This window comes from Vigna unguiculata, chromosome 10 (genome assembly GCF_037176805.1).
Source record: "Vigna unguiculata cultivar grain cowpea cultivar isolate G323 ecotype 2 chromosome 10, ASM3717680v1, whole genome shotgun sequence".
NCBI classification, from domain to species: Eukaryota; Viridiplantae; Streptophyta; class Magnoliopsida; order Fabales; family Fabaceae; genus Vigna; species Vigna unguiculata.
In genome coordinates, this window is record NC_140801.1 from 47,001,409 (window position 1) to 47,015,706 (window position 14,298).

Consider the following 14,298-nt stretch of genomic DNA (forward strand, 5'->3'; position numbering starts at 1 on the left):
ATTACAAGATGGTCATCAACAACACGATAAAGATCTCTGGGACTGATTTTTTTCTCTCGTTTTGCCGCACTTCTTAGTCGAATCCTTTTGTTGGTGACAGGTGACTTTCTTTCTCCGTTCCTCCTATCACAACAATAACCCAAAAAAAAAAAAAAAATTGAATTACCTTTCTTATTATATCGATCTTCGATTTATATCTCTCTTTGCCATTTACTTTCAAATTTGAAATCTTTGGAATGATGAGAGTTTTTGTGTGCCTCTTTTGCTTTTAGATCTGGAATTGCAATGATTGCGGGAAGGGTCATGTAAAGAAGTTATCTTTTGCATTTATTCTTAAATGGGTTGCTTGTGGTTTTGCATTTGGTCTAGCTCTGGTCTGAGAAAATGAAATGCACTGGGTTTATACTAGGAGTATATTTGGATTCTTTTTTTGGGACTGTGATGCTGAGAATGATTATGAAGCTTGTGATTGTAGTTTGATAGCGTCTCCATTTATGCTTGATCTGTGGGCAGTTGGGAAACCCTGCTTGTGTTTTGCTTATGCGATTTTTACGTGATTTGGGCATTGATTTTCCTTGCCTCAATATTATGCGTGAAGTTAAAAAATTGTATATTCTTTCATATAATTTGACAGCAGAAGTTTGTTTCTCCTTTTTGGTAGTCTGGTTGTGGTCTTTTGATAACTAATGCCTGCAAAATGGAATGGACTTATTTGTAAATTGTTTTCGTAAAGGTGATGGTATTTCACATCTTGGTTAAGCTACACATGTTCATGTTCAGTAGGGTATATAAAAATTATCGGTATATGTAAGTAGAAGGAGAATTTTTTTAATAACTAGAAAGTATAAGCATTTTTTGAAGTTGACATTTCATTGAGTCTGCAGCTTGGTTAGTGAGGGTTGTAATCTGTTTAAAGTGTCCGCAGTCTGTTCATGTTTAAGTAAAGTTTAAATCACATGATTTGTGCACCTTCTCCATGTCAACGTTAAGCTTTAAAAGTTGTACAGTGCTGGTCTCACAAAGCTTGATCTTGTTTGTGTCTTGACACAGCCTTTTGAGGTTTATATCTGCCATGATGTTACTTTCGGCTTGGGATCATATTGGCTAGATGTTTCTTGTTCTGTGTAAGCACAAAGAGCAAGTGCAACTATGATCTGATAAGAGTTTCACCAACATTTATCCTATCTTTTCAGGTCTTCTGTTTGTACTATCCCATGGAGAATGTAGATGATGGAAAAGAATCATCAAATAGTGTGAATAAAGTAGAAGACAGCAATTCTGTACTTATCTGTGGCCTTCCAGATGATATATCTCTAATGTGTCTGGCAAGAGTTCCTAGAAAATATCATCCAGTCCTGAAGTGTGTCTCAAAGAGATGGAGGGACTTAATTTGCAACGAAGAGTGGTGCACTTACCGTCGGAAGCACAAACTGGAAGAGACCTGGATTTATGCTCTGTGCAGGGACAAATTGAATGAGACTTTCTGTTATGTTTTGGATCCAACCGCCTCACTAAGATATTGGAAGCTGGTTGATGGTATTCCTCCTCAGGCCTCAAAAAGAAAAGGCATGGGTTTTGAAGCTTTGGGAAATAAGCTATTCTTGTTGGGTGGTTGTAGCTGGTCAATAGATTGTACTGATGAGGTTTATTCATATGATGCTTGCTCAAACTGTTGGGTTCAAGCTACTTCCATGTCAACTGCTAGGTAAAATGTCCTGATGTTTATTCCTTCAGGAAGCTAAGTTTGTATGTGCTTGGTAAATATCAATCTCCTAAGATTTTTCATCATAGATTTTAGGTAGAGTTGTTGCAGTTACTTGAATTGTTAAGGATTGTTGATACCTGAAAACTTGGGACAGCTACAAACTTAGTATTTTACTTGGAGAGAAAATAGTTTACATGTATATGGCATCCAAATAATTTATTTTCATGATTAATGACTTCTGCACTCTGTTTTATTGGAATTGAAAAGTACCCAAATTTTCTGTTACCCACCAGTACCAGGTACTGATCCGTAATTGGTATTTGTACAACATGATTTTAGGAGTACATATCCTATTAAGAAATAAGGTTTCTTTCCATTCTAAAATCACAGTTATCCTTATGCTGTATAATTTGATCAACAACTGCTTTGACATTATGCTCTCATTACATTGTCAAAGAATCATTAGTGCACATTTTATATGTCAATTTAGGTGTCTATATTTTACTATTGAAGTTGAAATTGCATAGTCTTTGTTAACCTTAGTTTTTCAACCCAACAGCAATGTAGAAATCACTGTTTTCTTCTGCAAAAAACTTGCAGGTGTTTCTTTGCTTGTGAAGTTTTGGATGAAAAACTATATGCTATTGGAGGATTAGCTTCAAATCCAACCTATTCTCATTCTTGGGATACTTTTGACCCTCTGACAAATTGTTGGAGATCTCAGAGAGACATTGCTATTTTTTCTGATGTTGAAGATTCAGTAGTTCTTGGTGGGAAGATATACGTCCGATTTTCCAGATACCCTGTAACTCCTCATGTGTTTGCCATAGTATATGAACCATCAAGTGACACATGGCAGTATGCAGATGCAGACATGGTTTCAGGGTGGACAGGCCCTGCAGTTGTTGTGGATGACACCCTTTATGTCTTGGATCAAACTTTAGGAACTAGGCTAATGATGTGGCACAAAGAGAAACGCCAGTGGATACTGGTTGGAAAACTATCACCACTGCTTACTAGACCACCCTGTCAGCTTGTTGCAGTTGGTAGAAGCATTTTCATTGTTGGGAAAATGCTTAGCACTGTGGTTGTTGATGTTGGTAATTTGGGGAATGAGGTGTTGATGAGTTCTTCCATACCAGGATTGTTATCTGATTTCACTGTAATAAGTTGTAAATGCCTATCAATCTGAGCATTAATGAGTTTGTGTGTATATTCATGTTAAGATACATGTATCAATGTTACATGATTTTTTTCTTTACTTGGTACAATGGTACCAAGGTTTTTAACTTGTGAATTTTTGTAAATTACCTGAATCATACATAATCTGCATATTCCTAGTGGTACTTGCATCTGTGGACTGCACGCTGTTGGAGTCCTTTGTGTTTATTGTTGCATGGTTACCCAAACTATGATTCTTAACAAGTTTTTATAGTGGAGTCAAAATACAGGTTCTCATTTCTGCTATTGTTTAAAATCTACAGAAAATTGTAGAATTGTGAAAGAGGTTGTTCATTAGAAAGGAGTGAGGTTTTCATTTTTCTTTTTTTAATTTTCAGCAAATTTAAATAGGTGTATTGTGGATTCTATTGTATCATTTTTTTTTTAACTATTTAGTTAGTAACTCAAATTAAATTCAATCTAACAAAGGTTGGAGTTGATTTTTGTTTTCCTATTATCTTCATTTTCCACGCACACTCAATCCTCTCCATCATTCTTCCTACCATCTTCTACCCACGCATAAAGGAGAAAGGCTTAGCCACTCCCTCCATCTTTTATTCTTCTTCTTCTTCTTCAAATGTCCAATCTTCTTTCTCTAAACCATAATCACCTTCATCTCCTTCCTAGCCGATCCGTGCAGGACAAGCATAATCTCTCCTTCCATCTTCAATCAGGTTGTGCAGAACAGGCATAACTTGTTAATGTCAATTGTTGTGTTTTTGTAGGTATGAATTGTTTGAAGAATTGAACTAAATTCATGGTCTGAGGCACCAGGCGCAAGAGCTTGTCGTTGGGTGTGAGTTTAATCTTTTCTCAGGGAGGTCTCTTTTTTGGTATCGCTAGGCGTTCTTGGATTAGCGCTGAGCAGTATATACTAAGTAGTTTTATTATTAATGATGGAATATTGTGATGGTATTTGTGATTCATTGTGGACGGTTATATTTGAATGTAGTTTATATGATGATATCAAACAATTTGTGAAATTGGATAGTTGGTGTAAAGAGATGTGTATTTGGTGTGATAAGAAGGAAAACTATTTTTTTTAGTAAATTTAGTATTATTCATTGATTAAGGATAAATGTTGGTGAGAAGTCATTGCAAATTTTACTAGACTTACGACGAATTTGGATTCTTTGTTAATTTTTTTGTGTTGTTCCTCTACTGTGTCTTTATAATACACTGATTACCACTCATTTTGACATTTTAAAATATATTAAAAAGATATTTAAAATATCAGTATAATGTATTTTTAATGCTCAGCAGAGGACAGCACCGAAAAAACCAGTAGAAAATCTGAACTCCTTACATACTCACGTGATGGTGAGAATTAAAAAAAATCTTATAGTGGAGATTGGGGTAGAGAGTATATTGTCCTTTCATATTATTTAATTATCATCATATATAATTTTATAATGTTATAAATATATAAAACAATTACTAATCATTAGTATTGCTCATCAAACCATATCTCACCAGACGCCGTCAAATTTCTAAACCTCAACCAATATTTATAAAAAAAAAAAATTAGAAATTTGAGAGTGTAACAAAATTTAATTTATGTTTTATAGTTCAAATTTGAAATTACCTAATTTTATATAATAAAATGTTTTTCATAATTTTCTATATTTTAAAATTTTGTAAACATCCAACAAATTCTAAATTTTCTATATATAAAAAAAACATCTACCAAAATTTCTCTATCGAAACACACTCAGTATTTATTTCCATTTTATTTTGTACCATCTAATTATACAAAAGTTGTGAAATTTACTTAGAAAACACGCATTAATGCTGAACCAATAATTTTATGTGGTTTAAATCATTTGTCTATTATGAAATTAATAATTATACTATAAATTTTATGAATATATAATTTGAACTCTTTAGAGTAACTTACAATAAGGTTTTTCATTTTTATGACCTGTTATATGGTATAGCTTTCCTAGAGCTCCCTCCCAGAATCTTTTATTACAAAGTCAATCCTTCTATCTCCAAATCCATGGTGTAGTTTATTCGAGAGAAACATTTTTAGAACAAAATATAATTTTACATATATAATTGAATTATTAAGATGTTATTGACACACGGGATTTTTAAAAATAAAACTATAAAATGGATACATGTTAGTCTGTGTATAGCAGCTCACAACTTAGATTTAATGGCTGAATTTCCTTGATTAATTTTCCTGGCTACTCCTTCTTGAACCAATGATACAAGAAGCTGCAAGATTAACAGAGTAGCACATGTAAAAAAATAAAGATAAACAGGGAAAGAGGGAAAATGAATTGATATAATCTGATCATGCTTTACCTCTCCCTCCTGATTGAACATTTGGCCTGTCACAAAGACGCGTGCACTGTGGGCAGTAGGAGTAAAGATCTGTACAGCCAAATGTATTCATAATCAACACAAATAAAAAAATGGAACAAAGTAAAAAAGAAATTCGCATAATTTAGTTGAACTGAAGTTTGATAGAATTAATTTTGAACTGTCAAATGTTAAATTTTATATTGAAACATGTGTCGCAGCTGATTAATGAAAAATAATTTACTGAATTTTGATTTATGTCATTGATCAGAAACTGAATAATTCTATGAAAATTTCTTTTTCTGCAAGTTTCCCCCAAAATTAAAGATGAGAAACAAGAGTGAAACTGATATGAAACTCACCGCAAACAGCACCCAATCATCTGCTTTTACAGATCGGTGAAACCACATACTGAAATAAAATTCCAAAAAATCATTTAGCAAAAAGCAAGAAAGAAAAATTCATACCTTAAAAACTAGTTACACAAAGCCCACTTTTTCTAATGTTAACATATAAACTATTTAGCTCACCAGTAGGATTTTAAATACTTACGAGTGGTCCAGACTAACAGAACGTGTCCTGAAACCCTTCTCACGGTGGGGATTCAAACTTACTTGAAGAAATATTAGATCTGAAGCATATGCTACCACGCACCTGAAAAGTATGAAAAAGAAATGAAATGCAAGAAACCAAATACCACTTCTTGAATTCTTTATTCAATCTTTGGAAAATTTTATCATGCGTTGTTTAAGTATGCTAAAGAGTATCAAATTATCTAGTGATGCAGGTTCAAAATATATTCATTTGGTACAACAGACTTTTGGCAATTTCCGTTTGTTCAAACTCTGTCAACTAATCCTTTATGGGGAGAATTTTTCAGAAGCAAGACATAAATTTAACATGACTCAAACTGCTTAAGTGTGTTTTTGGATTACCGTTATAAAAATTAAGTTTTGTTGAATGAAACTTCATCCAACAGAAAAGCATCAAAGGTATTGTTTTGAATGCAACTACAGTTTAAACCTCTTTAATACTAATTGAAACGCCAAAAAAAAGTTGTCAAACAAGTGGGTATGACTTTTAATGCTCTTCAACTGACTTTTGGGTGCTCAAGCGGTAATCTAAATACACACTAAGTAGCTCCAGAATTTAGCAGGGTAACAACAGATACAAGCGTTGGCTTGGGCAATAATTCAATTATTGAAGAACCAAACACATCTAAAGTAAATATATAAGATATGTACCTATGCAAGGCTTGATCATCTGAAAGTTTACCCTTTGCTCTAAACCAGTATCTCAAACTGCAAACAGTAGTTACACAAGTTTCAATGAAATCTATCATTTAAAAAAGCAGACATTAAGGTTAGATTTGGAAAACAAAAGAGCGTGATGCTCCCTTCCAAATCTTTCTTATTAGTGCATTAAGTAAATGCAAAGTAAAGAAATAAAAAAAATTGCAGACCGAGGATCAGCCTAACCTGGGGGGAGATTTTGTCATATTTGTTGAGAATTCATATTCACATAATCGTATCTCTATGGGCCAGGGGATGAATTGAGATATAGCCACTTTGTTCCGGTAGATTCTATGACCATTTTACAGTAAACAAACACACATATCAACATACAAAAGATAAATAAAAACAAATATAGTCATATAGAACAATATTGCATCAACCATGTTCTTCATAATAAATCTTACACTGGTAAACGAGGGTCAGTAAGTCGTCTCTCCCGTAGCTCTTCCATTGGTAGAAGCTACAAGTAACAGAATAAAAAATATTAATAATCAGAAATCCAAAGTAACAAAAAATCTTAACAGACATAACCTTGTATCTTGCCTTATCTGGAGATGGGACAGATGGTATAGCTACTTTCTGGTGGACCATCCCCGGTTCTTCCTTCTGCAGATTAAGAAAATAACTGATGAATGTGCTATAAATCCAGAACGTAATTCCTTGAGTGGAGCAATAACAACAACCAACATGAAGATGAATTAGCTACACTGTGCTTTGCTGTTATGAAAAAATTAAAAATAGACAAAAAAGAAACTTATCATGGAAAATAAAATTTACATTTTATGTAATTGAACTAATTTCTTTTATGCTTATTTTGACCTTTAAAATAAATTTTATCCAACACAATCTTGAAAACTTGCAGATATTCCAAGATACAACTCATAACAGTTCAGAATGTCATGCCTCTTCTGTGTAAATGATCCCTGCGGCCTGTTTCATGTACTGGATCCATTCTTCATATTTTGCACCATATTTTAAATTGTAGTCATAAATAGCAAAAAACCACATTTATAGTCCTATACTCTATCAATTTAAATATCATTATTTTTACATTCTTGTTCTATGAAAGATGATCTTGGGCCTGTTCCCTTGCAGCCAACCATAAAGGACACAATAAACAGATATTTTATATCTGTTAAGTTAAGATACCATCCTCCTGATGCTAACCTAATTCTATTTCCATGTTTCCTTGTTTATTTAGCTTCTTAGATATTTTGGTCATATAGTTTTCTTAGATAGCTTATCATAATCCGTAAACTCTAAGGATTGATTCACTGTGTGTAGATAGTGTACAAATTGCTAAGCAATATACAAAAGAAATCAATTCTTGGGGTTTACGGATTATGATATCTCAATAGTATCTAAGTTCTAACCATTCAACCTAGTCTATGAGGTCACGAGATGTCCAAAATTCACTTTTGTTCTGTCCGTACTTCTGTAATTTTAAAATAGAATGGGTACTTTACAAATAAATACTAAACAAAAAAATAGTAACAGACAAGTGATAGAGTGGTTTTAGTGCAGGTAACAGATGCATAAGCAATGATGTCCTTTTTCACTGCGTTAGATATAATGATCTATGTGCCATAACCCAATTAAATATAAACGTTTTCATTTCCATAACTCCAGAATGCCCCCGTTCTGCAGCACTTGGTTTAATCATCTAGTCCTAATGTAGTTAACGATAGGAGTCCTATATAGCTGCAACGTCTTAGATATTCTACCGAATGGTATTTTCATCTTTAAAATTCCTAGTCGTAAAGTCTAAAATGTTAAGTTGGAAGATAACTATCCTTTATCTAGATTAGAATAGTTATCTTGAATGAAAATGTTTTTACAACTATTCTTCAACGACAATAATATTAGAAAATTTTCTTAATTAATTTATCTCTGTCAATCTATTATTTTCATCTTTTGTTTCGAAATTGAATTTCAATACTTTTCAAAAGAAATTATTGACAGCTAAAAAAAACTGTGCATCATAATGGAAATTGCTTATCGTTAATTTAAAATATAATTTATATACTCAAAAGTATCTATTTGCTACGAATTTTAATTACAATAATATAATTTTTATATGTTCAAATGCATTTACTTAATATAAATTTTCGTTATATGAAATAAACATTTGTCATATATAAGCAATACACCTGCAGAAATACTAATTTAGTACAAAAAATTGGTTTAATAGATTATGTACCATTAAATATAACAAGTAAAATATAAATATAAGAGAGAACAATAAGGCGAAATTCACTAATAAAATAATTACAAAAAAAAATTATTCATCTAAGTCAAAAATTATATAAGATTACTTGAAATGAAGCCAACAGCGTGAATATGACGGTTCCCTTTTGAATTCCTTCTACTTTCCTTGTAGCAAAGCTCCTCCCATCGCGGATACGATGAACTTTATATGTAATTGGCACTGTAAAGAATTGTTCACACTATGTATAATATGTTTACAAGCTAAAGCATAGAAATAAATTTGCAGTACAAGTATGATAATAATCGTATTTACACATGAAATTTCATAAAATCAATCATAAAGAATATGACATTATTAACTCAAGTTAATCTTAAAAGGGACAAAATATACGATCTAGTCTCTGGTAGAAACTGTGAAGTCACATGAAAACTAGCTTACAAAATATTTTCCCAACTAAGCTCGAGCATATGCAATTCATATGAGAAGAAAGCATGGAGTTCAGCTAATGACCCATATAGAGCTTGAATGATTTATTACAAATTAATGGGCAGGATCAGAAAAAGAAGATATAGCTTTCAAGATTCATAGTTTAAGAGCCTATAATAGGACACGTCTCATATCAGGAAAAAGAAATAGAAAGGGAAATCAAGTCAAGTGATCAAACATGCTTACTTTCTAAATCTCCCGCAAGAATAAAATAGGCATGCAAACTATGAACAACCTTTAGACAGTCAACAGATTTTGATGCTGCGGCCAGTGCCTGCGCATTAAATATTTCAGTAATCAATATATGTATCAAAGATGGCACCACTGACATGAATATCATGCCTTAATTATGACCGATAATCATACCTGTCCAATCATCTGCCCCCCAAACACCTTTCCAAATCTTGGAGCATCTGGAAGGGTAATTCCTCGGAAGATATCTACCTTCCAAAGAGAATAACTAAATACTTTAGGGCTTAATTCCAGGGTATTACTACATAAAAGATAGATCATAAATATGAACGAATATACAAAAATTTACCATCATAGAGAACTAGGATATCCACATCAGTCTATTTTTTCCTACCCTTTTCCAATAGCAATCAAGCTTCTATCCATATTCAACAATATTTAAATTACTGAACCATCTTTCCTTTCCCTACTTTTCTTTTTTATTTTTTATCTTTCACCTGTATGCATGGTAGCATGTCTTTTCTGAAGGTCATGCATAGACTAGTTGTGAAAAGATCTTCAAAATGAGTACTATGCAGGCAGTTACACATACAATTATTTTTCTTGCACAAATAAAATAATCACTCTATAAAATCCTCACTATGTAAACACTTCAACAAGAAGTAATCAATAATCAAATTAATGATATACATTGAGAGCACCTCCATGGGTTCCACATGCAATATATTCTCCACATGTGAGCATGTCTCAGCGCAATTTTCTGCTCTCCAGATAGATTTTGGCTGCAGCAGGGTTGAGTGCTCGTGGGGAAGCACTAAGCATGTCAGCTGCCACATCAAACAAAAAATGTCACTGCAGGAGTGAATAATTTATTTCATTTAAGTGATCTCAGGCGATTGCCTGTACGCTCAAACTGATGTTTTGACATTGGAAAGCAGTGGGACAAGAAACTAAAAGGGTACCTTAGACAAAGCAACAACACCTGCCTGGTGAACTGTGTTTGACAAACCTGAAATTAGCAAGTTCACACCATTCTCATGTCTCTAATTGCAGAAAATAACTCAAAACAAAAGTAAAAGCTTATGTACAAGAATCTTGAACAGGACAATAACTGTAATTAGCAAATGAATATCCAACTAACCCAAAGAGAAAGGTTAATGGATACGAAACATAGCAGTGACACTGGCAAAGTTCTACAAAACTGTGGTATCATGAGATAATATTACAGAGAATGAAGGACTGGAGAAATAATAACAACCAAAAACTAGTCAATCATTTTCCTGCTAACTTTAACCATATGTCTCAAAAAAATCAATACTTTATAAAGTTTTAAACTTGAGTGAGTGTAATTAAGGGTTTAACTTATATACTTTATAGCGCAGCTGAAGAAAGTAATTATGGTTAACCAAATAATGCCAGAGCTGCCAGACAAGTGACAAGTATGTAGCCTATGGGATGAAAGGAAAATACTTATATAATAAAGTGCAATTTGATATAATGAAGTGCAATCTGAGATATAAGAATTAAGTTTTCTACCATAACCAAAGTAGTCATATCTTTTCAACTGGAACTCGGGCCGATTTTCATCATTGGCACTTACGGATCCTACAACCTCAGCCTACAAGCAATACAACAGGATTTTCAGCATAAATTTGTTAAATGAAATGCTACTGGTAAATATAAAGAGCCATTTATGCAGTTTCACTTATAAATTTAAGCTATTATGGTAGTAAAGTTCATGACATGGTATCTAAGCCTCTGTGCCCTTGGTCATGAATTTGATCTTAAAATTATAAAATTGCCACCTTGTTTTCATTATGTAACCTGTTTTTAAAGATTTGCACATAGTTGAAGAGTGAAACAGACAATTAAGGGGATACAACAAATTTAACTTGGGATCTTTAATAAACATTTCAAGAAAATACGAAAAAATCAGTTGGAGAGAAGAGCAATAGACAATTTAACACTCTCTTTGCCATTATCATATTTGCCTCATGACTGGGGCAGAGTCCTATCAAAACTGGCCTACAGAAATCCAAGGCAACCCAATAAAACCTGAGATTTTGCTTCTCTGACATCTAATAACACAAATATATAAGCATACCTCTCCATCCAATATGAAGTACACGCCATCTCCATGTTCACCCTCACGAACAACATACTCTCCCGGTTCTACACAAGAATCCATCAATCAAAAATTGAAAATATTAATCAATGCATCTTCCAATCAATGTTTACAAATAGTGAATATGAAGTACCATAATTTTTTCTAAGAAAAGTAAAGACTTCACTAACTCCATAAGATGAACGGAATAACATCCTGACAAAAAATTTAAGAACTATTCTCCGACCATATTTTAAGATAATTGACGGCATAAATTGGAATTTCACGGTCTTAAATCAGTGTCCACAAGTACAATTATGCTGCATTGCAGCTTTGTAGGTTTCCGCAATCACTATCAATTAGGAAATTACCTAGCCAGTTTACTGCATTTTCATGTATCACTACTGACAATATGATTACTGTGCAGCAGCAATTTACAAACACTAATGCATCCTTGAGAAAACAGAAAAAATTACCGCAGCTTTTGACATCCACAAGTTCAGATATCTTCCTCACAGACGAGCTCGGAAGTCTCTGCAGAAGAGGAACGCGTCCTAGAAACTCAAACGCTGCAAATAAAAAAAAAAAAATCCAAAAGCGTCAAACTCAAACCGAACCAAAAAAATCGCAAACAAAAAAATCAGCCCCGAAAATCGTCATCATCTTCATTATGTTTTGATTGCTCAGAGAAAAAATAATAATAATAATAATAAGAATAAGAAAAAACATTTTATGAATTCTCATTCGAACTCACCTCTCTCGGTCTCCATTTTTTGACGGAGAGATTGAAATTTTCAATTATATTTATTCGACTTTAGCGTTTAGCACGTGGATGGGTGTACAATGACAAATTGTGCTCGGTATATATAGTGCAGAGGTCGGTGTGAGATCCGGTATGCTGCCGTGCGGGCTTAATCATGGATGTGTGGGATTTCAGCCAATAGCATTGCACCGATGGGCGTGGTGAAATTGAAGTGCCAACAGAGCGTTCAATATCTGCGTCAACGTGGAAAAGTGGTCGGCGGATGCATGAGTTTACGGCGTGGTGGCCCACATCAGATATCCACTGATCCAAGAATTTTATTCTTTCTTTCTTTTCTTTTTTTTTCTCACTGTTTTCAATATTCAAATCCAAAAGTCGTGGCAATTTGTCCCGCATTAATTCTATCACGTGTTGATAGGTGCACTATTTGTCCCTTTCTATTCTTTTTTTTTTTTTTCAAAAATTTGATTCCTATATTTTATAAATCCACAATTTTATTCTATAACTTTTTATAGATGTAATCCCTTAATTTTAATTATTATTAATTTTTTATAAATTTAATTCTTTGAACCACCGTTATAACAGGAAAACAAAAACATATATATTATATGTGAAATACTTTGTACCAGGATTAAAGATGATGACTTCTTTAAACAACTTGTGCTACATATCAAAACTATTTATGACAAAGTTATACAAAAAAAAAGTTGTTACCTATTTTTTATTATAGAAATTAAGATATTAGAGTGGAGTAAAAGAATAAAATACAAAAGTTGTGGGAAAAATAAAAGTTGTGAATTTTGTAAAATAAAGATTAAAATTATAATTAAATATTTATTTTATAAACAATGTGTTTTATTTTAGGAATACATCATACTTAGTAAAGATGTATACCTGAAACAAGACTAAAGTTGAGAACATCAATGATGGTAACTATTAGAAATATTTTTAAATATATTAGATATCTTAAATTTTTTACTTTTTTTGTTATTATTATTTATCTTGTATATTGGACTTAGCCCATGTTTCCATAATTATAAATACATTAGCCTACTGTATGTAGTTTTGACCAGTGATCACACGATTTTGATAGTCTTGTCCAGGCGTCCACCATGTCGTTAACGACACCTACCTCAGATCTCCCATGTGCCCTCACGTGCCTCCACAACATCTGAGATCTGCTAGCGTTTTCGTCGCACGTGGCGGTGCATCCAACCTCTACTTTGCAGTGTCAACGTCAAGAATTATGCATCTTGGGTGTCCGATGTTAAACTTTGGCTTGAAATTCAAGAGTATCTTGATCATCTTAGTCTCAAAGTGACTGATATTGCTACTTGTGAACACCAAGAACACGATGACGAACCCAAACACGAGTAGAAACTGGGTTGTTTTAGGTAAACATGAATAGAAACTAGGTTGTTTTGGACTCATGAGTTCAATCGAGTTCACACAATGAGTCTACCGAATTTGCTCCAAAAGCTAGTTTGCTTCCGAGACAACTTGCCTAGGATGAGTGGAAACATAAATTTGGATGAGTTAACGAGTTAACTCGTGAGTTTGATAACCATAATGCTAGTTGAGCACCTTCCCTTCCAAACACACCACCACCTTCCCACCATTAGTCTAGGGCTGATGACTCTTGAACGTTGAAAGGGATGAAGAAGATGAAACCCTTGTAGATGCTTTTGAAGAAGAATAAGGTAATGGAATGCTGCCAATGACGACAACCCAGGTCGGTAAAGGGTCGCGGTGTCAGAGCCATTCAGAGTGGGACGGAAAGGAAGAAGTGGGCAACGAATCTCGTGGTCTCTCGCTACCTAGTGAAGTGGATAAAGAAAGGGATAAAAGATAAATAAACGTAACAAGCTTATGTGTTGATGCAGGCTAACAGGTTAAAATACATGACCCAACCCACCATTTTTCAGTCAAGTTGACAAGTCGGCTCATCAGACTCGACCTGATTAGACACCCTTAAAGCTTTTGGTCTAGGCAAATTGGATGCGGGTTGATTCAGTT

The 14,298-nt window shown here is 33.5% G+C and overlaps 2 protein-coding genes across 3 annotated transcripts; one reads left to right on the plus strand and one right to left on the minus strand.

Annotated features, from left to right (window-relative positions):
- SKIP4 (SKP1 interacting partner 4) lies at window positions 1–3,051 on the plus strand. Of its 2 annotated transcripts, none has more exons than XM_028050453.2 (3): window positions 1–100; window positions 1,194–1,705; window positions 2,306–3,051. In XM_028050453.2, the coding sequence occupies exons 2-3, from the start codon at window positions 1,215–1,217 to the stop codon at window positions 2,895–2,897; spliced, it is 1,083 nt and encodes a 360-aa protein (XP_027906254.1). In that variant the 5' UTR covers window positions 1–100; window positions 1,194–1,214; the 3' UTR covers window positions 2,898–3,051. The 2 variants fall into 2 exon arrangements, with proteins under 2 accessions (XP_027906254.1, XP_027906255.1); XM_028050454.2 differs by lacking the exon at window positions 1–100 and adding an exon at window positions 109–305.
- Window positions 3,052–4,771: 1,720 nt separating this feature from the next.
- LOC114166354 (acyl-CoA hydrolase 2-like) lies at window positions 4,772–12,521 on the minus strand. The gene is made up of 17 exons (XM_028051072.2): window positions 12,274–12,521; window positions 11,996–12,088; window positions 11,520–11,587; window positions 10,952–11,033; window positions 10,378–10,424; window positions 10,117–10,242; window positions 9,590–9,667; window positions 9,410–9,497; window positions 8,844–8,956; window positions 7,072–7,134; window positions 6,933–6,988; window positions 6,712–6,816; window positions 6,478–6,534; window positions 5,786–5,887; window positions 5,596–5,644; window positions 5,237–5,305; window positions 4,772–5,146 (listed from the first exon to the last, which is right to left on the minus strand). Exons 1-17 carry the CDS (start codon window positions 12,287–12,289, stop codon window positions 5,069–5,071), a joined length of 1,290 nt encoding a protein of 429 aa, XP_027906873.1. The 5' UTR covers window positions 12,290–12,521; the 3' UTR covers window positions 4,772–5,068.
- Window positions 12,522–14,298: the final 1,777 nt, after the last annotated feature.

Excerpts from the sequence above, each read along its gene's own strand:
- LOC114166354 (XM_028051072.2), bottom strand. Across the intron at positions 11,588-11,995 it reads TGTGGATGTCAAAAGCTGCG|AACCGGGAGAGTATGTTGTT; the intron begins GTAATTTTTTCT and ends ATTCTTGTGTAG. Across the intron at positions 6,817-6,932 it reads ACTGACCCTCGTTTACCAGT|AATCTACCGGAACAAAGTGG; the intron begins GTAAGATTTATT and ends AAATGGTCATAG.
- SKIP4 (XM_028050453.2), top strand. The coding sequence starts at position 1,215 with ATGGAGAATGTAGATGATGGAAAAGAATCATCAAATAGTGTGAATAAA. Across the intron at positions 1,706-2,305 it reads ACTTCCATGTCAACTGCTAG|GTGTTTCTTTGCTTGTGAAG; the intron begins GTAAAATGTCCT and ends AAAAACTTGCAG.